The sequence below is a fragment of the Temnothorax curvispinosus genome, unplaced genomic scaffold, assembly GCF_003070985.1.
Source record: "Temnothorax curvispinosus isolate PA1 unplaced genomic scaffold, ASM307098v1 QBEX01004926.1, whole genome shotgun sequence".
NCBI classification, from domain to species: domain Eukaryota; kingdom Metazoa; phylum Arthropoda; class Insecta; order Hymenoptera; family Formicidae; genus Temnothorax; species Temnothorax curvispinosus.
The window spans coordinates 266,311-287,755 of record NW_020214706.1 but is presented as its reverse complement, the minus strand read 5'-3'; the positions used below and the strand labels follow the sequence as shown (position 1 = coordinate 287,755).

Genomic DNA, 21,445 nt, shown 5'->3' with positions numbered 1-21,445 from the left:
TTCAGTTCTCTCGAATGCATTTAATATACATTTATAAGCTGCTTTTGATTGATCTTTTTCGAGAATCTGCAATGGTATCTTCCAAAGAGCACTCTAAATGTTCCATCGAAAAATATTATAATTCAATCGTGATTGAAATCTAATCAAATTATATCAATTTCCACATGTAACAAAAATGTGAAGTTAACATTTCATATTTAAAAAAATTTATTTTTTACATTTATCTGCCAAAACTTTTTTAAGAAACAAATTAATTTATTTCCGATGCTTTTTGGAGAAAAGGTAGAACTCTATCGATTAGGTTGAAATTTGGGAAATGAAGGGTAAAACTGCATGTCTTTGGGTCTGCGTGTACACTGTGATGAACGCCAGTCATCTCCGTGACGCGCGGAATCGCATCCCGTTATTTTCCGCTCGCCCTTTCTCATGCCGTTGCATATATACGTCCCGTTTATCCCCCCACAACTATCAAAAGCAGGGGCCGACTTCGCAATTTAAACGCTAAAGCGCGTGAAACCGAACTCGATACGCGGTATCTGCGCGAACGGCCATCACAGATATGCGGTGGACGAGATTAAAGAATCTCCGCAGATTGCATTCGCGTGCACGTTTGCATTTCGGCGATTTTTCTTGCCAACCGACAATATCCGGGCATTCGCAGATCACCGAAATAGTTGAAAACGATAACGCAGTATTTGACAACACGTCGAAAGGTGCCAACTAATCGCACAAATATTACAGAAAGATAATTTTTAAGTACTTAATTATATTAATATAATTTTTTATATAATATGTTTATTTACACAAAATTTATTTTTTAGTTAGTTTATATATGGATTTAAAAAAAAGTTTATAAACTTTTTATTAATACCTTATATTATTATTAAAGTATTTATTCTACTTTATATATAGTAACCTCTTTTATTAATAAAAGAATATTCAATATCAATGATTAATTATACATTAATAATTGAATAAAAATTACTCATTAATGTGTTTCTGAAGAAATAATAATAATAATTTAATAGAGAGAGAGAGAGAGAGAGAGAGGAGACAAAAATCTTCTTAATTTTTATTTTATTACTTTTGTGATCACTCGGTCTTTACATTATTGGATCTACCTTCCACTGATAGAGTTCGCAGATTCAATTAACTTATTAGTTGTAAAAATCGATAAAGATATTTTTAAATTAGGAATCTTAATAGAAAGATCTCTTTTTAGGTATCTCTGATATATTAATTAAAATTGTCTTTTATACAGTTAAACTAAAAAAGAACATAAGACGATGTAAGAAAAAGTGATTAAAAAAAAACAAAAACTAAACTGAGGATATAATCACGATATAAAATTTACTGCGACTACGTTTGCACAGTACGTCTAACTGCTTAGCATAGAAATAGAGACAGTCGAATTTTTTTTCTTTTCCGAGGACCGCACTAAATGGATTTACAAGCTTAGTTTCCCTCCCATTGCAGTGTATACCCCAAAAAAAGATAAATGAATTGTGGATAGGGAGAAGGCGAGATCGAGAGAAAGAGAGAGAGAGGGGGGAGGCAGGGAAAGCAGATAGCAAAAAAAAAGAGAAGAACAAAACGACTGTCAAATCCTTTCGCCCTACGACAAGAAGGGCTCGTAACGTCGCTTGTCGAGCATGGTTTTTCAGCGGAACACCAAAGATCCTCTTTACATGTTTATTCGCAGGTTGACATTCGCGCTCTCTTTCACCGTAATAAAGAACTCACTGTCGTCTGCAGTTTAAGATGAAAACTCGGCGTCGATGCAGACAACGCGATGAATGTAAAATCGATGCTTTCTGTCTAACGAAAGGATGGGTCCACCACCATTGTTGGACCTCGATAGTACTCGAACGCATCTCATGCGTATATATACTTCGCGAAATGACAGGGATAGTAAAATGAATATAATGGGGCAACGCACACCACCTAGCGATAACCAAATTGTTTATAGGACGTTACGTCATTTGTCCGAAATACTGTAATTTTACATAAAATTGAATAATTAAAACGATACAATGGTATCGCTTTGTTAAAATTGATTGCATTTTTATTTAAATTAATCGATAAAAATTGACTATGAAGTTTAATTGCTTCATTATCACACAAAATAATGCAAAACACGTTTTCTAATTAGTTAGATACGTTTCATTACTGTAAAATGCTTTTTCTCGTTTGCGAATGCCTCAGCAATTTTGAAAGTTCCGCTCCGATCATATATTCGAGAAAGTTTCTTCTTCAACTCTCAGCACATTAAGGACGAAAAAGTTTAATAGCGAGTTTTAATCTCATGCATTATAAAAATAAAACCGGATAGCCCTAAGATAATATAATTCAAATCGAGCGACAAGGAATGCAAGGAAGGAAGATTGGACGAGGAATGCAAACCATGCTCGAACGAGACTGCATTGATTCCAGTATAAACTCAAAACCCTTCCAGACGAGACCATGCCGAGAAATCTTCGTGACGAATTCCGTCGACATCGTCTGGCGAATACAGACTCTATTGGATTTCAAAATATTCCACCGGTGAAGAGCTTTTCATTCACGTAAGGGATTAGCGTGCAAGATCAGAGAAATAAATCTATAGGGAAATTAAAAGGAAACCTAAGGTTTAGATTCCGAATTGTATAAAGCCATGAGAAAATGCTTAACAATGTGTTCTCTTTTAGAGTTAGATATTATCCGGAATAGTTGATTTACGACTTGATTTAAACTCTCGTTAACATAGAATGTATTTTCTAAATAATTTAAAAGCCATCTTTGATCAATAGAAACTGTAATAACTTTTATCGGCACAATCTTGACTGCCGATAAAAGTTATCTTTCCGTGTTTTCCAAGTTTTTGATAAATTAAAATATCTCTGTGCAGTGTGTGTAGTTGTATAAAGAACTGCGCAAATAATAGTTTTGCAATCTCAATAGATGAATTTCTTGAATACGAAATTTATTTTTATAGCTTTTATATGCGATACAAGCACAATATTCATGGATCTCTATCCCTTTAAATCGTTTCAAGAGTATGTCAAAATAAAACCGCATAATAAAAATATCATATATCTTCCAATTTTATTAAAAAAGATATTATTATTATAATTATAATAAAATATAAATAACAGAAATGTAAATAAATAACAATATTGCTGTTATAATTATTTCAAAAAGAAATTTATAGAGGATATTTTAATATAAATTTAACTTAATTTATTGATTTTTATCTCTTCAAATTATTTATAAAAACTACATTTATAAAATATGAAAATAATATTTTAATCATCTACCCAGAAAATTCATGATATAATCGCATAATATCAAAAACATTATCGATAAAATAAAATAATAACAAAAATTTCATTATTTTCCCTCTTTTATTCAAAAGAATAATAACTATAAACGTAAATAATGGAATGTAAATAATAGAAATGTGAATAAATAATATTGCTTTTTCATATTACTTTTCAAACCGGCCGGAGTTTATTTTTTTTACAAATATTTAATTAAAGATTTAACTGAAAGATATTTACTGCTAAAAATTTAATAATTATGAGAAGATGGCTTATTAAATTTCTTTTAAAAAACTAATCAGAGACAGAAAGAGAGTAATCAATAAGAAATATATTCTCCGTCGTCGAAAATCAACAAAACGATACACGTAGCGCCCTTACACGTGAGCGTTGTGAAACCATTTTAGCCTGCTATCGATCGAAGTTAAGAATACACAATGAAAACATCGGTAAGATAATACTCCAAAATATTATGGCGTCATGTCTAACGCCACTTGTTGGAAATGTGCGTTCTCCTGACACGCCGACATACGTGCTCACAATTGTCCCGCAATAATACATGCGATAAACAAATGTTCTAGATAACGTTATATTACTTCGAGTGACAAAAAGAAAACTACTAGTTTGTGTCGTACGTGGCTCCGAAGTGTGACGTGGACGCGATTTTTTTTTGTAAAATTCTCTCGATTCGCTCAAAATATTTCCGCGATCTCGTAAGGTTATAAATATATCTTTGATATTATCCAGTACCGTAGACGTCGCCAGTGTTTCGGATACTGATGGGCTAGAGTGAAAATACGGAAGCACCTAATGACGATTTTGCGAAATGACGACTCTCCGATATGACACTATCTGCTCCGTGTTAATTTTGCTTCACATTTTAGTACATACTAAGACAGCATTGAGTGATATTTTGAATGTTCAGGTAATTACATGCAGATATTTCGTAGGATAAAAAGAAGAAATTGATAATATTAAATAATTAATTATACATATATTGTTTCATAAGTATCAAAATATTGTGTATATATTGTTATATTGCATATTACATAAACTATTTAATAAATTATATGTAAACGTAAGAGAGAGTTAAATTTCTTTTGTATTACAGCATTTATCTGATACCAAGTTTAGTTCGAACGAATATTCTGACGACGATAAAGAATATTCCGATGTTGATGATAGAGGTAGAGGATCCTTAGTGCAATCGAACGACCAACAAGATACAAACAAGATACAAGATTCTCATTTATATTTAAAACCTGACAGTCACTTTGGCATGGAAAACCCAGTAGCTACAGATACTTTGGATAAAAGTAAGTATTGATCATTTGTGTTTACAGAAATCTGACGAATGTTTTCCTAAGTTTTTGTTATACTCTTTTCAGACATAAAATGGGACGCACAATGGGGTGCGCAACTGAAACTTACTCAAGCATCAGCTGTCGCTGTGGATCCAAATGGCAATATTGCTGTGTTTCATAGAGGGGATCGTATTTGGGGCCCCGATAGTTTCGATAACGAAAACAGATTTGATCCAAATAAAGGGCCGATAGCGCAAAACACAATAATCCTTTTGGATAAAGGTGGCAAGGTGATATCGGAATGGGGAAAGGACATGTTTTATCTCCCACACGGTTTGACTATCGATCAGGCTGGGAATTATTGGGTTACTGACGTGGCAATGCATCAGGTATTCAAGTTTGATGCTCAAGATGTGGAAAGACACGTGGAGAAGTTGAAACGTGCACAGGGTAGCTCGGAGACAAGTGTGCCTAACGTTCGTGCTGGTGCATTACACGAAAACAGCATACCGAAGCCATCTATGACTTTGGGAGAGGCTTTTGTGCCTGGTAACGACAATAGGAGATTTTGTAAACCAACTGATGTTGCTGTACATAGTAATGGTGACTTTTTTGTCAGTGATGGATATTGCAATTCTAGGATAATTAAGTATAATAAAAATGGTGAAATGATTCTACACTGGGGACGACATTGGGGCACCAGTAGAGGTAATAATAAGAATAAAATTGATATCAATAACGATAAACGATGTCTAAACAAAAATGCTAAACCAAGTTTCACTTTATTTTAGAACCGGTCTATTCGCAGCCCTCACCATACGCGTTTCTCATTGCACATGCTTTAGCACTCGCGAGTGAGTTAAATTATATTTATCTCGCCGACAGAGAAAATGGCAGGATATTATGTTTCTTTGCCAACAACGGTACATTCCATAAGGAATACAGACATCCTGCTATTGGTACAAAAATTTACAGCGTTGCCTACGCCCGAGAAAAATTATATCTAGTTAATGGACCTGATCCATTTATAAGTAATCCAGCGCCAGTAAGGGGCTTTGTGCTTGATATTTATTCCGAGAAGATATTATCGATGTTTGAGCCCAACAAAAATATGGATAATCCACATAGCTTGACTGTGACGGAAGATGGTTCCGAAATATATGTAGCAGAATTAAATAATAAAAAAGTTTATAGATTTCTACAAGGTACAACGAATTAACGTTACGTTTCGTAACAATTAAGATTTATAAGTGCGTGATATCATATCTTAATATATTTTTTCTTTTTTTTCTTTTTTTAGAAGTAAACAATTCGCAATCTGCTAAACAGCATCAACCTAAGATCTTGACACATCCCGATACTAAAGATGCCGATACTGAAAAGACCAATATAACAAAACTGATTCTAGGCCTTGGCTCAGCGGCTATTTCGTTTATCACAATATGCATTGCAATTGCTGCCATTGTAGCGAGATGCCAAAAAAGAGGTAGAGAAAGACGTAATTATGACGAACCGGCTGTTGAATTCTCTAAATTAGTAGAATAGGAATAAATATTTTCTTTAATTGTGATTGTCTTTCGTTGTAGTAATCTTGTTGTGCACATATGTGTTAATTTATTTTCCATATTTATTAAGCACCATATTTATTAAGCACCAATTTATGATATACATATATAGGTAATTCATAATAATTGAAATTTAGAAATCACAATTATTGCATGGTAACAGCATGAAGTAATTATTATATTTCGTTATCGTTAATTCATTGAATTGCTACTATTATCGTGCAATAATTATCATTCTCAGACTTCAACTATTATGAACAATCTATAGCAGTAGAATTGCCCAATATTGTTCCTATTATATGTTCGAATTATGCTTACTTGTCTCTAAGGTTAATTGTAATTAATTTATTTAAGTTTTTTAAGCTTTAATTTTTATGTTACTTACGCCTTAATCAGAAAGCATCGTGCATTTTATGTATACTTGCATTTTACATATATATATCTACAATTTATTAAATTGTAAAATATTAAGGAAATGTATTGATTTCTTGTATCAGATCTCTTTCACCTATTATTATATTTATTATTTTATTTATTGTAATGTATATATTTTATATATTGTACTGCTTTTTCCAACTTTTTTTCTCTACGTTTTTATGTACATGCTTTTATGGATAAAAAAGCATATGTTATCTTAATTCTTTAATGCATTGTACTAATTCCTTCCAATTTTTTTTTCTACATTGTTATTGATGTACTCTTATCGTACGTAATACAGCATAATTGCAATCGAACTTCACGGTAAGTTCGTTTCAATTATTCAATTATATATGAAAAAAGTACATATTATATCTTAATTTAAATTAATATATCTTTTATCTGCACTCTTACACACACCTATTGTAAAACTTTCTAGATCTTTCATTAAACTTTATGTTACTATAGTTGTTTAAATGTTAAATATGACATCGACCCTTTGGAGCCGAATGAATAACTTGTAATTAATTTCTTTACAAAACATGAAATTAACTAAAAATTTTGAAAGTTTCTAATTATAGTTTTCTTAGATATCTATTTTCATTTTAATTATTTCATCTTTTTCTTAATGCATTGCTTGAACCACTATTTTGGCTCATTACTGTAATATTATTCATTATCTATAAATATTCTAAAAAGAGAGCGAATTACAATTTCGTAATTTACAAGGTATATATTCGTTTCGTCGCTCAAAGGAGGATTAATATTAACGTTAGCGTGGCTGTTAGCGCTCAGGTAAGAGCAGAACATTGCTAGAAAATGCACAATTTAATTAAAATAAGAACCCTTTTTTTAGTGTCGCGCATGCGCATCTGCAGCTTAGCCTTAATGACGTTCGCCGGTCGCCCGACCGAAATTTTCGAGATTTTGCTGCCATTTCGAACAACATACATTCCCCCGCGTCACCCGCATGCAAAATTAATCGATTGCGTTTTGCATTCTTAATCACGCAGGATGTCTACTCACGATGCGCAAGAGGATGCGTTGGGAGGCCGAGAGACGGGAGAACTTCAAGCTGACGAGCCTGCTGGAGAATCGTCGCCGCGGCAGGAGCTTCAAGTTCCTGGAGAAGCGGCCGAATCCGCGGGACTTCAGCAAGCTGAGCACGGAGCCGGAGACGTCGGAGGACGAGCATCCCGAGAACAGCCTCGCGAGGGTCATTTAAGAAACGTCGCCGAATAACGCGGTCGTGCAGGAGTCGCGCGTGAACAGTATTATCGAGACGGAACGGGAGAAAATCGCGCCGAACTTGCCCATCGATGTACGACGTACGACGCGATCGCGCGATGGGATGGCCGTGAATTGCGCGCGTCTCGGCGTCCGTTCGAATTCTTGGATATTCGCGCTGCCGAGCGCTGCCGAGCCGACCCGAGCTCAACCGACGGTATGCGCGCGCGATGACGACGCCTTGCCGACTACCGAACATACAGCGGCTTGCATTAACATTACCATTTACCTACATGCGAAAGAAAAGAAACCAAGAAAGAAATGTCATAATTGCATGCATAGAAGCCAAATTATAAATATGTAGATCAAGCTGCAATGAAATATTGTTTTCTTTAAATCGCTAAATCGTGTTTTTAATAGCTAATGTCGATTTCCATCAATGCAGATCAATTAACTTTAACCTCGATCTTACTGTTATCTTTTATCCAGTTTAAAAATTTTATTTCTTAAAACTAGAAAAAGATAAAAATTAATAAGCTAAACCAAAATTAAAGTTAATCTACATTGATAGAAATTATATGGATATGAGCTTTTCTCAATTATAACCATTCGTGTAAAACAAACACATATTAAGTTACATATATAATTTTCGATCTGGAAATCAATAATTTGCTACAAATTTGTTATCGTTGCTTGATTGAGAGAGGACCCTTATAGAAATTTAATACTGTAAGTGATTTTTTAGTGCTTATAATTAATCACTAGCCAAAAAATCACTTACAGTATTAAATCTCTATAAGGGGAAAACTTCGATTAAGAGTTCAATCGAGTCATGTCACATCTCCGGAAGTCATTTGATTATTGATAACTAATAAAAAGCGTTACGTAAAATCAATTAAACTATAAAAATCTGAAGAACTGCAGGACGTTTTTCAGATAATGAAATAAAATGGTAATGTTAATGGAGCTTGAGTGTATTTTGTAAGTAAGCTGTGGCCATATTCCCGTTCGACTACTGATCCAAGCTAATTTTACATTGTTAAGCGATGTCATGATCTAGTCAAAAACTAGTCGTCACCCGAAATAAATGCGTACAGTTTTTAGGATTTGATAGGAATGAGAAGAACTAGATTTTTGCTAGCCGCACTTATAGACATGTGTTCCCATATGCTTGTTTCCTTTTGCCTTCCAAAAATATAAAGCTATTTCGCTTTGAAGTGATAAAGCGATTCAGTTAACTTAAAAAGATCTTTTCATCGTCTGCCTTAATTTCTGAATGTCTTCATGCCTTCACGTTTTTTACGTGGGTTTTCTCTCTCTTTAAAAAAAAAAGAAAGACAAATCGATTTACAAAATTATCAAATTATCAATTTGCTGCAACCCAGATTTTGCGACAGATAAATAAATTGAAAACAATGGATTTGTCGATTGTTCTTAACAGAAAAAATAAGTTCGACGAATCCATAAGCTTCTCCTAATCCGTAACTTTTGTAATGAACTTTATGTAACCCAGGCTGATAACGTGCCTTGAATCTTCAAGCTGCACAGTTTGTGGCATGCATACGCCGCACGCAAAATAACTTAAGCCTAAAGTTTAATCCAAAACATTTTTCACGATCACGTGAAGATCATTTGGTACAAAAGCGAAATAGTTCTCTATTTCGCTCGCGAACGATTAGAAAACAATTAACTAAACAGTAACGTGTTTGCTGGAGTAATCCCCGTATAAATACTAACACACCTTTATTAAAATTTTAAACAGCCATCATTTTTAATGATCACAGATAAAAAGTACCAACATTTCTAATGACCATAGATCTTGTAAGATTGCCATAATAGCTGTATCCTTCGTACCCGAGAGAAACAATGCAAGAAAGAAGTATCTAAATAAATTTACTTATATGTATATTTAAATATTTGCAACGTAATATAATAATCAATTAAAGAAATAGTAACCTACTTTATCTTGCATAGTTTACCTTGAGTATAATCAGTATCTAAAAATCATGGAACTTTGACATGGAACTTTGACAAAATAGATTGATACGTAAAATTATATAATGCCAAAACACATTTTAGCATTCGCAAAGTTTTGCAGCCAGAAAATACGTAATTATATATGACAACTATGTATAATCGGTAGATTTATAAACCCTAAAACGAGATATATATCCGAGAGTACTTCTTTCAAGTTAATAATTAAGTATACTTAATAATAATTGTATAATTAATAAAAGTAAACATTTAAATTAACTTATATTACGTGAATTTAAATTATAATTAAATTGTGCTACGTTTTGGAGTAACATATCACTATGGAATATTAATATTTGATCTGGGAACAGAATAGCTCGAGAAAGAACTTATATTACAAAAAACCACTTTCTACATCTATCTCTTTCTCTTCTTCTTTTCTGATAACATACATCTCTATGTATGTAGTATATTGTTAACATTTAAACTATTAAATTAAGAACTGTCTATGAACTGTCTATACATATACTATATGTTGCTTTATAAAATCAAGCTTATTTTTGTTTTTCGATAGTTCATTAGTTGGTTTAACGTCATTGTAGTAGCATTATTTATAAGCTCATAAATAAAATACTCCTATATATACACTCCTGTTTTCGCTTTATAATGAATACTAATAAATTTAAGTCAGTATTGTAGTACAATCTTAATTATTAATGCAGATTTTCCTTTGGAATAATGCATTCCCTATACGATGTAAGAGCGTATGTAATCCATGTATCTATAAATATATAAAACCTATATTTTCGAATAGAATTGAGTATGTATTATTTATTGTCGAATCTATATATATATATATAATATATATAATTAATAGCAAAAAAAAACAATATTTTTGTTTCACGAGATACTTGATTCAAACCAAGATTCACATATTTCTCGATAGAAGTAATCAATAATGGATAGGAAACGAAACCGTCCGATATTTTGATAATGATTTATTTTTTACACACTTAGTTGACCTCTATACACAACTATACAACGATGAAAATTAAAATTCTGTCTATTTACCGCTAATTAAGGTCATCGACGATAATGACTTGTGATAGAGATGCAATAAAGTCAGTCGATTCTCTTCCGATTCACGCGAATCTGAAGAATCGGGTGACGTCTGCGGACAGTACGATTCGAATTAACTTCTGCGCGAAATATCTAAACGTACAATCAGCAGAGGCCATATATGTTACAAATCACCTGTAAAGAGTGACGCCCGCGCCTGCCGCAAATCAAAGGACGTCAATCTCCACTCGCTGAAGTCTATCTACACACGCATGATAAATTAAATAAATACAGGAATTGTTCTTCGCTTAAAGGGAGGTATCACGATCGCCAGGGACACCGATCGGAGTTTTCATACCATTCTGGATCCGAGCTAAGAACGAGGAGGAACGTTCCAGTTGTCTGCATGAACGTAAATTGGCATATTGCTAGCGGGGAACACTGGCTTATAAAATATCCAGCTTTCGACCCATAAAATTGGACATATTCATAAAGTATAATTGTACCCACATCTCGTATTATTAGATGTATTTGATTTTAAATTTTACACGTAATTTATACAAACGCATCACAAATTACATCAGTCATCGTACATTTCATATTTTTATAGAGGAAATCAAGAAGATCGTTCCAAATTTCTATCTGATATTTCCATTTCATCCTCTACTGATATCTACGTAAGAGTGATCAAATCAGGTTGAACGTTATAACTTTAAGTAATTGTCTCGATTCATTCATACAAAATCTTCAGCAATTATTAGCAATATGTCAATTTAATCATGCAACAAGTTGAAGATCATCAAATAGAATAGCTCTCCTTTTATACGCGCTAAAGAAATGCATGCTCGACGAGACGAGGTATTGCACGAAGCATTCGAAAATAAGGAACCACAAACACTCCGACGAACATCGTTAAGGTTCTTGCTTCCGTCCCACGTCGACGACAGGACGAAATCGAGAAGGGACGCCATCACACCGCGCGCCCATATTTTTGTACATTAAAAATCGTATACGTTCGTAGTGATACATCGACAATTGCCTATCTGTTATTCCATATTTATCGTTTAGGTTTACCTAGGTCTACACCGTAAATTCGTAACTAGAATAATCGACTTTTTCGCAGCCGCTCGCAATCTACCACCGCACCGGTGCCGCTTCGGAATATCTTGGCGCGGACCAATGTCGCCGTCAGAAAAATGAACGGCCACCCCGAAATATATCACAATGTCCATGTATACTCACGTTCGATCGTAATGTTGATGTCATCATACTTATTACATTATTATTGTTATTATTAATATTAATATTATTATTATCGTTGTATAATAATTATTATTACTATAATTATTGTTATTATTATTATTATTGTTATTATTGTTATTAGACGTATACTTTATTTACAAAACTTACGTTTCGATGACAACAACGGAACAATGTGTATATACTTATAATATATAGCGTGCCCATAAAATTCTTCAGGAATGTAATACACGAATGTATGCTAACTTGCGTTCATCATCGAAACGTTTGCTACCGAGAGAAACGCGACGAATGATGTGCCTTACTATCTCCAACTTATTAAAAGAAGCAAAAGAAAATCGTTCAATGCACTCCCGTAAAAGAAATTATTATTATATTTATTATATTTATTACGATGAACGTCCGTCTCTGCACACGAGATCACGTATACGATCTTCGTATACATCCGAAACATAAAGTCGACACAAGAAAGACTAGCTTTTCGTTGCGCATATTAACATATGTAGCTCTTTGTTCCGCAACAGAATCATTGAGTCACTTTGTCGTCATTTTACTGTCAGACGATCCGAATGAATGTTTAGTTTTGTAATTTTTTAAACCATGAGTTAATCTTGTACGAGCCTGTAATCGTTTAACAATGCACAAATCGTGAAAAGGATCAGCATTTTTATGCTCATTTTAAAAGCAATTCCCATCTCCCGTCACACAGGAGATAAGAAGTTATTCTTCCAAACAGACATTCTTTCTCGATTGTTTTAGTGCGGACAAACACGCGACGCAAGGATCCTATCGCGACTCTTGGAAACCGGTTTTTCGGGCAAACTTAAAACTCTGTCGTTCGAACGTAAACGTAAAACGTCAAACGGCGAAATTTTATTTTAAAAAATACCGTCTTCGAAGCGAAACTACGAATCCCCGCGTGCACAGTCTCAGTTAAACGCAATTGCGGCGCGTTGCAAGTTCAAACAGCCTGCGAACAAAAGCGATCGACGGCTCCGTCGCAGTTGCGATTCAAATAATGGTGATTGCAGTAATAATACAATAATAATATACCCTATCACGTCAATATTTTTACTATATTTACACAATGCCGTGTATATGTAATACTAAGATAACTTGTCGTATACATCTCATTGCACCTCGCCACGCCTTCCGCCTTTGACCTCCATTGACTCGAAAATACATTGTGCATTTTTCCCTGTGTGTTTCACCGTCGTGCTCGGGAAGTGACCCCCGCGAGAGAAGAAACAGGTGTAAATAAAAATCACGTGGCGGAAACCCACGCCCTAATCAGTTTGTCACACTCATCGGGACGTAGTTAAATAATTTACAATTAGCGAGGCCTTAATCTCATCGACGTTTCTTTAGCACGAGCGCCGACACTCGAAATGCCTCTAACGAGGGCAAAACGAGCAGAGTTTAACGACATTTTAACCGCGACAATTTGCCCCCGTGCGATATGACAATCGAGTCGAATTGTTTCGCCGATCTTATTTGGAAGAAAATAAATTAACGTGCTTACAGTTACATGGAGCCAATTGCGAACGTCCGACGCGGGCGTAATTATGTTAGTATATGCGTACGTGAAATAGCCACCCCAATTTTTTCCAGCGCACAGCGCCAAACCAAGAGTTCGCGGAGTTGGTCACATTAGTTTACAGCAATTTTATCTCTTTAAGACTCTTTGTGTCACAAAATTCATTAATCTGCACAAATCACAATTCCTTCCTTTTATCGACAACTCGATGTGATTACTAGAACAGAGCGTTCCATCATAAAAACAGCCCCTATACTATGACGGATCATATTTTACATTTGATATTCGGAAATACTCGAACTCATGATAATTACAATGAATTTATAGTGGCCGCAGTGGCTTAATATTGAAGTCCTACGAAAAACATCGGTCATTGCCGTTATTAAATATTTGGAGCTGTCACGATTAGGATAAATTTTTAACGATACTGAGCAAAATCCATTTTCGTTTTATTAAATAATTCTCCGTGAACCGCTGTGAAACGTTGAAAATCCATTTAGAAATGAAACCTTTTCGATTCGCTTTCCGCGAATCGTCGAATAGCAAAACTCGCTAATATGAATAATTTGCGCAGCTAGAACATTTATCCCGATGATTCAATTTTTTTCCCAAAATATCAAATAATGCTTACGCCTGTTGCTATTTAAGACGTATTTGACTAGACACTATATATGTTGGAAATATTTACCCGTTACATTCCCAATTAGGAAATCTCGAACGTGCAATTTTAATTGCTACGACAACTCCGTCATATACATCAATTTTCTTTACATTTATGGCATCAAGTCGATGGTTGGCCCGGTATTAGTATCAACAGGACACACTTGCAGAAATTGCAGTTTACATTATACATGGGTCACGATGGTCCTGGGAAGGCTATGATGATGAGAATCTATATTGCGCAAATTGTCACTGTCGATAATGCCAGCAATTTCGATCCTCTACCCTGATTTGACCTCCGCGCTAATTTATAGAAGAGTACTCCTTTCGTAAATTCTCCGTACAATTCTGGTAACTAACGTCTGGTACAGAAAAGTTTACGTAAAAAGATAATAAGAATACAGTCCGCGTTAAATAATTGTCATTACAAATCATTATCGCCCTGTTAAATTTCTTTCAGTCAATCCGAAATTATCTAAGCATTCTAATTTCGTCGTTATTTGCTACGCTTTATTGGCTTTATATTAAATTCAAGAGGATGAACAATTTTGGACCTTCATCGAATTTAGAATAATCGTTCTAATATCGTCGATCTTGACCTCGCTGCACTATCTTGACGTAAAATTTACGATAGCCAATTAGATAAATATCTTTGATCGCGCTTCCTCTGCGCTCGCTCTTCCGTAGAATCAGTCGCGGAAACGCAGTCTATCTTACGGTTGCCATTGACAGAACAGAGAGGAGTACTCGTTCCATGGATTATGGTAAGCTTCTACCGGCCGGCAGTTTTTCCTCCGTGGAACCGAACGTCGAAAAGCCGGTTCAGACGACACCTTGATAAACGGGACTGTACTCCATGTCGTGGGTATACTGAGGTGGTCCTGGCGGCGGTGGCTGTGGACTGTACTGTTGCGAGGCGTCCGAGGCGCGACGCCTGAGCGCCGCGATGCTGTGGGCGCCTCTCCAGTCCGATCCCTCGTTCGTGGTCACGTCGGCACCGACGCAGGAAACACCACCTCCGCCGCCACCGCCGCTGCCGCTACCGGTACCGGAAGTCGTGCCTGGAGATCCCTGACCGCAGTTCAGGCCGGAGCCCATCCCACCGCCCTGGCCGCCACCCACAGAGGAGCCGCCCGGTGGCGAACCTCGGGACGCCGACACGTGGACACCACCTGCTAAATAGAAAATAATCGGATGAGTGTTTCTATTCGTGGAGCATTATTTATATCGATGCGGATTCACAAACAAGCAACTTAAAGGGGTAGATAATCTTGACAAGCGAAAAAATCGACCTTTTTTTAGAGTTAAATATTCAACAAATAAAAAACTCTGAGTATTTGAAATTTTAGCACATAATTCTATATTATTTATAGTTATTTAAAAAAAAATTATTAAAAAATATTAATAATAACGGGAGTTATTGGTAATGAAAGGTGTAGTTTTTTCCGTTCGGGAGTTGGTGGTGAACATAATTCCTGATAATAAAAAATTTAAAACAGAATAAAAAAACGGATTTACAATCTAGAAAGGTGTCTCTAAAATGTGTTGAAACCAAAATTAAAAAAAATTTAATTATTATTGAAGAAAATGTAATTTTGCTCTTCTTTTGCAACTAAAATATTATTTATCTTTTTTTTAAGAATTTTTTTCGAATTTCTGCTTCCGACACATTTTAAATATTGTTTTTAACAACATGTAAAACATTTTCGAAAAAAATTGTTTGAGCCGTTTTCGAGATTTTATGTCCATCACCAATTACTGAACTGCTTCCTTTCATTACCAATAATTCCTATTATTATTAATATTTTTTAACAATTCTATTTTTTAAATAACCACAAAAAATATAGAATCATGTGCCAAAGTTTTAAATACTAGGAGCTTTTTATTTTTAAATATTTAACTTAAAACAAACTTTATTTTTTCGCTCGTCAAGGTTGTCTACCTTCTTAAACAATCATTCGAAACTCTCAGCTATCAAACGTTCAAATTATCCTTTGTGACTTCGTAAGTATTCGGTTTCTTGACAGTTTGCAATGAACGCTGAGCGCTAAATATTTTTTTGATAAATATAGTAAATATTAAACAAAGGATAAATGTATAGTCAACCACGAGTCTACTACCGCGGATAAGGCAGTGCATCTCTAAGACGACTCAGGTAGAAGAGAGGCAATTCACAGGTGCGGCATCACAGGTGCAGGAGCGAACGTTTCGTTTCTCCAGCAGAAGATATTAATACGGTAGGCTGACAAAAGCGCGTGGGGTGCGCGCTACCGGTGCCGTCGTAAAGTCGTTTCCGCCTCCTCGCGCGCGCCACGCTGGTGGGCTCGGAAGACAACGCGGGAAAAAGGGGCTTTTTTTATGGCGGTGTGTTGCGCCGAGCACAAATTTGCAGAGGACTATGGCAGCGGCCGCTTTTGAAAAGCCATTCGAAAGAATGGACGTCTAATGGCGACGATGTACGTAATTTTATGACTATTGTCGGTTGAAACGGTGATTCGTGCTGCCGTAGAGCGTATATATCCACCAAGCGATTCATCGCGCACGATCAATGAAGTCCGATTCTGTGGATACACGAAATCAACGACCGAAGCTGAAAAGGTAAATGAAGCTAAACCTAATTTGACACGTGTATTTTTACGTTCGAGAATGAATACGGAGATCATCGGCGTGTATCTCTGAGATTCGACTTTTTACGCGAGTCACGCCGATTTTTGTTTTCGAATAAGGTAACGCGACTTGCGCGTTGCGCACCGCTTGCGGTAGCGCAAGCTGAAAATCGGAACGTTTCGAAATGCGATAATTTACGCATTACAGAGGCTTGTTTGCGCCAGTCTGGCGCGGTCACCGCGAGAGAGAGAGACGCCAAATGGAACTTCCCCCGATCGACTAGGAACCGCGCCACGCCGCGCCGCGCCGCGCCGTTGGGTTACATTGCGGTGCTAATCATCATTGGTAACCGAAAAATAACGCTCTAGTCTAAAAGCTATTTGCTCTAAGTATTATCCGCGGATAAAAGCATATATAGCCGGCTACGAGCCGAGGCTGGACGGGTTCACTTTAAGGCCGCGTTCGCACGCACACATCGGCGCACAACACTCGCACTCGGATGGAACGCCGATTTTTTCTCCTCCCAAGTGACGCTACCGGGCGATAACGCCCGGTAATTGGCACCGTATAAGCGTTACGCGCACGTGCAACGCACATATACAAATGTATGACTGCACAGTCAGCTTGCGAAATTGTGCTACGCCGGATTTTTACCGTAAAGCTTCGGGAAAGTCCGTTGTGGCGTTAGACTTTGCGATCCTCCGTGTCAAATGTATTATAATCAGTAATTAGTACATCCGTTACGATTTTAAGAGAGAAATTTCAGTTCGCGGTAACATAATTATTGCTAATAATTTTGGATATTTGATATCAATTTCATATTTCATCTTTTCCTTCGCGCATGAATGACCTCGTATCTGTTGAAAGATTTTGATAAGCCTATAAATAGAATTCGTATAATCGCGTCAATAGATCTACCTTTACCAGGGTTGATGACCTGTATCGGTATTAGTAGCAAATACCAACACGAATAAATAATCTATTTAAGCGTGTTGCCAATATGTATTTCGTATAAAAAATAGCGTCTACTTATAACGTCTTTCTTTAAATGCGGTTCACTAACTACTGAAAAATGAAAAAAGTAAAAAGGTAAAAAAATATTCTGTGGGACAAGAGGACGAGATTCCTTTATCGGCTTTCTTATTGCTCGTATCTTACGAATCTATTATTTCTTACGGGTCATGAGCGCTAAAAACCGATTTATCTAAGAAAGATGATCAGATTATCACTCGAAGGTCTGATTTGCGCTTTAATCCTATACGTAGACATTCTGTCTTTAATCCTACGTAGAATTCTGAGTTTCCACGTACAATAAATAATACTTTACAAACATCTCGTTTTGCATTTAATAGGATTACGTCGCAAAAGTATAACGATAACAGCTACCGTCCTCGAGTTTTTGAACGTTAATTTGTTCTAGATTATTGAAGAGTTCTAGGTACTGAGGAGCACGTAGATTATTAAAGTATCATGTTATTTCACAAACGGCATGCGCGTTTTGAATGAAGTCTTGGTATGGAAGTTACAGTCGAGGTGCGCTGGATGGCAATCTCCGTGAAAGAAGAAATTTCACACGCGATTTATCCCCTTGAGCATAATATCTTTGAGGATACAAGGTCCCCGGGTGAGGTAAAGCGTAACTCAACCAAGACAGGTTGCATCGAGATGTTATGGTAAACATACAGCGAAAGATCTCGCACCTAGGTGCGAGATCGGGCTTGGAGTTTGCCTGCGTAAATAGACGGGAGGACGGGGTTTATGTTTCTGTCTCAAATTCCTTACGTGCAGGCGCATAACCCCTTCGAACCTTAATGCACCGTAACGTTTAACGACTTCGTCAAAGAGACTTCCATGGCGCTGTTTGCACGTTGTCTTTTAGAGGACCACGGTTCCAAAAGTTTGGCAAGACGATTATCGGCACATGTATAAGCGGCCGGGTTGACGCGAACGTTAAGATTCTTCTGGGTGTGTCTATTCGCGTTCGCACATGTCGCCAACTCAACAACGATCCACGCTACTTAAATAAGCAACGATGAAAAAAACGTTACGTTCGCTTAAGTCGTATAGTCTGGAGTAGCAAAAATATAATCGTAAAACGCTTTTTACAATCTCTCTGTGTGTATATTCTGAAACTTATTTTTTACAGGACCATAAAACGGCGTCTGATACCATGGAGATGAACAAATTAATACTAATAATAAGGACAGCAAGTCTAGTAAAATATATTGTCTCAATTCTAAACTGCAGTGTCAATTATTTTTACTTAATTACGATAGAGGTAAGTAATATTTTGTCAAATCATATTTTGTTCGTTGAATATCTACTAATATAATAAACTCCTGCGTTTCTCGTTGGTGCTCGTAGCAACTTACTGATAGAATTGAGTCCGTAGTTGGTATGGTAGACAGATTGCGACGGGCTGTTGATCGGGAGTCCGGAGTTGCCGAGACTAAGACTGGAACCTAAACTTCCCGTGCTTTGTTGACCGAGTTGCCCAAAACCACTCATCGTCATGCCGCTTTGCAATTGTCCAAGACCTACGGGGCAGATGAGCACAGTTAAATACGCGAGGGGTAATTAATGCAAGGTTACGTGTTACAGCGACATGGGGAGGCGGGAGGTTTGTAAAGAAACGGGAAAGATCGGTTAATTATCGGTGTCATTGTCGGTACAACCGTCGGTGAACAACCGTGGGACCAATAATACGCAGTAAGTAATTTCAGCTGTCTCAACCAGTGGACGGGCGAAATTAAATTAGGAGGCGAGCATCGTCGCGACTTCGTCTACGAGAATTGGTGTTTCCTTCTCATGTTGCTTCTTCTCCCGTTAGCGCGTGAACGAGATGCTAATCATATCGCGCATTAAATGACATGACGAATTGTGTGCAATTTGCACAGACGCGGATAATACGCTTCAATTAAATCGCAGACAAAAGTGCCTACGTCTTTGAGACTATACAACTTTCTTCATTCTCGTTTACACTTGCGTTTCGATCCCGGTGTCCCGGTGCTATTTCATCTTTTAGAAATGAAATTAATTTTGTAAGACGCGTGTGTGTACATGGAATAAAAATATATTTGTGTAAATCAAGTAGATTAAACATCTATAAATTCAGATTATGTGTTAAAATATTGCACAAACTAGATTATATAAAAATAATAATAATAATTTCAGATACGTCGTTAACATTTTAAGAAATATTCAAAATCAGTGGTTTCATTGATCACTGGCGTAAAAATGTAAGATTTCTTGCCACTTGAACATAATTATTTATTTATATAATGTTTAAATATTCATTGTCTCTCGAATTACTGATTTATAAAAACTATTTGATTTATAAAAATGAAAGAGATTATTGCAAAAATGAAAGTATCGATTTTATTAAATCTCTTTCTCTTCTCAGTTCTCTATATTATCAAAATAGATTGCGTAATTATTTCATAAGACAGCGGATCAATTTGAGATGTCTAATTAGAAAATTTATAAAGAAATGAGAAAAATGCTCGGTGTAAGCACACTCTCTAAATATTATATTTTTTTCTCTACAACTGTCTTATGTAATGATCTGATATGTAACTGATCTTATGTAATGCATTCTTTATAACTAGTAATTTCATATTTATAAAAAAAGCAAAAAAGAATTAAAAAATGAATAATACTACGAAAAATAAGCGATTGTGTGTAAATATATAATTTTTTTTTATATAATTATATATTTATATATATAAATTTTATTTATATATTTAACTAACACAGTTAAATAATTTATATATTTACACAAGTCACAGTATGTATTGACATTATATATAAATGTGTGCATTATGGAATACCATCGATACTTTATCAGTGATCCAATGTGACATATTAAATTGATAGCTGCTACGGAAATAACTGTCAGAGGAGACAGTTTTTTTAAAGGATATCAGGAAATTCTGGTATAATATTCATTTTTAAACATGGCCGATGACAAATATCGAGTCCTTGCGAGTAATAATACAAGCGATCGAAAAAGCGTTTCCTGTCTTGGCCAACGTAAGCATATGGATAATTTCTTTCTTTTTTTTTTTTATCTTGCGTTTCTTGGTTACGGTTAGTGATAAAAGCTATTGATATCTGACCTGTTCCCATTCCCCATCTGTCCGCAGGAGTATGAAACATTCCGCTGCACAAGTCGGAGGTCATCGGTCCGAAGGGAGGTAAGCCGTGCGACGGTAGCAGCGATCCCGAGGACCGAAACACGTTGGTTGTCTTCTTGCGCTTCTTCCACTTCGCTCGTCGGTTTTGAAACCATACCTACAGGCAGGTGAACAAGGAGTCTGTTACTGGTAGTCTGATAAAAAGTTCAAAAATTCTTAAAATCTTAAAAAAATATATAATATTAAAAAACAGATTTTTTATTCTTTTGTTACGTTTATTTATACATAACGTGTGATCTAACGTGACTTTTACATTTCCACTGATAGTGTTACTCTTTATCTTTTACTGTTTTTACTAAATTAATACTAATTAAAAATTAATATGACTCGTTCATCAATG

The 21,445-nt window shown here is 35.8% G+C and overlaps 2 protein-coding genes across 4 annotated transcripts in view; one reads left to right on the top strand and one right to left on the bottom strand.

Moving 5' to 3' along the window:
• The first annotated feature begins 3,782 nt into the window (after nt 1-3,782).
• LOC112454227 (peptidyl-alpha-hydroxyglycine alpha-amidating lyase 1-like) lies at nt 3,783-10,602 on the top strand. Its single transcript, XM_025015493.1, has 6 exons — nt 3,783-4,224; nt 4,411-4,615; nt 4,688-5,311; nt 5,395-5,808; nt 5,904-6,089; nt 7,599-10,602. The coding sequence occupies exons 1-6, from the start codon at nt 4,126-4,128 to the stop codon at nt 7,808-7,810; spliced, it is 1,740 nt and encodes a 579-aa protein (XP_024871261.1). The 5' UTR covers nt 3,783-4,125; the 3' UTR covers nt 7,811-10,602.
• Nucleotides 10,603-10,797: 195 nt separating this feature from the next.
• Nucleotides 10,798-21,445, bottom strand: part of LOC112454230 (homeobox protein orthopedia-like) — a 32,690-nt gene continuing 22,042 nt past the window's right edge. For all 3 annotated transcript variants that reach the window (XM_025015497.1, XM_025015498.1, XM_025015499.1), the window contains 3 exons: nt 21,028-21,202; nt 19,282-19,446; nt 10,798-15,477 (listed from right to left, as the gene is read on the bottom strand). In XM_025015497.1, coding sequence (XP_024871265.1) covers nt 15,125-15,477; nt 19,282-19,446; nt 21,028-21,202 — 693 coding nt within the window. In that variant the 3' untranslated portion in view covers nt 10,798-15,124. The remainder of the gene's footprint in view (nt 15,478-19,281; nt 19,447-21,027; nt 21,203-21,445) is intronic.

Excerpts from the sequence above, each read along its gene's own strand:
- LOC112454227 (XM_025015493.1), top strand. The coding sequence starts at position 4,126 with ATGACGACTCTCCGATATGACACTATCTGCTCCGTGTTAATTTTGCTT. Across the intron at positions 4,225-4,410 it reads GTGATATTTTGAATGTTCAG|CATTTATCTGATACCAAGTT; the intron begins GTAATTACATGC and ends TTTGTATTACAG. Across the intron at positions 4,616-4,687 it reads TACAGATACTTTGGATAAAA|ACATAAAATGGGACGCACAA; the intron begins GTAAGTATTGAT and ends TACTCTTTTCAG.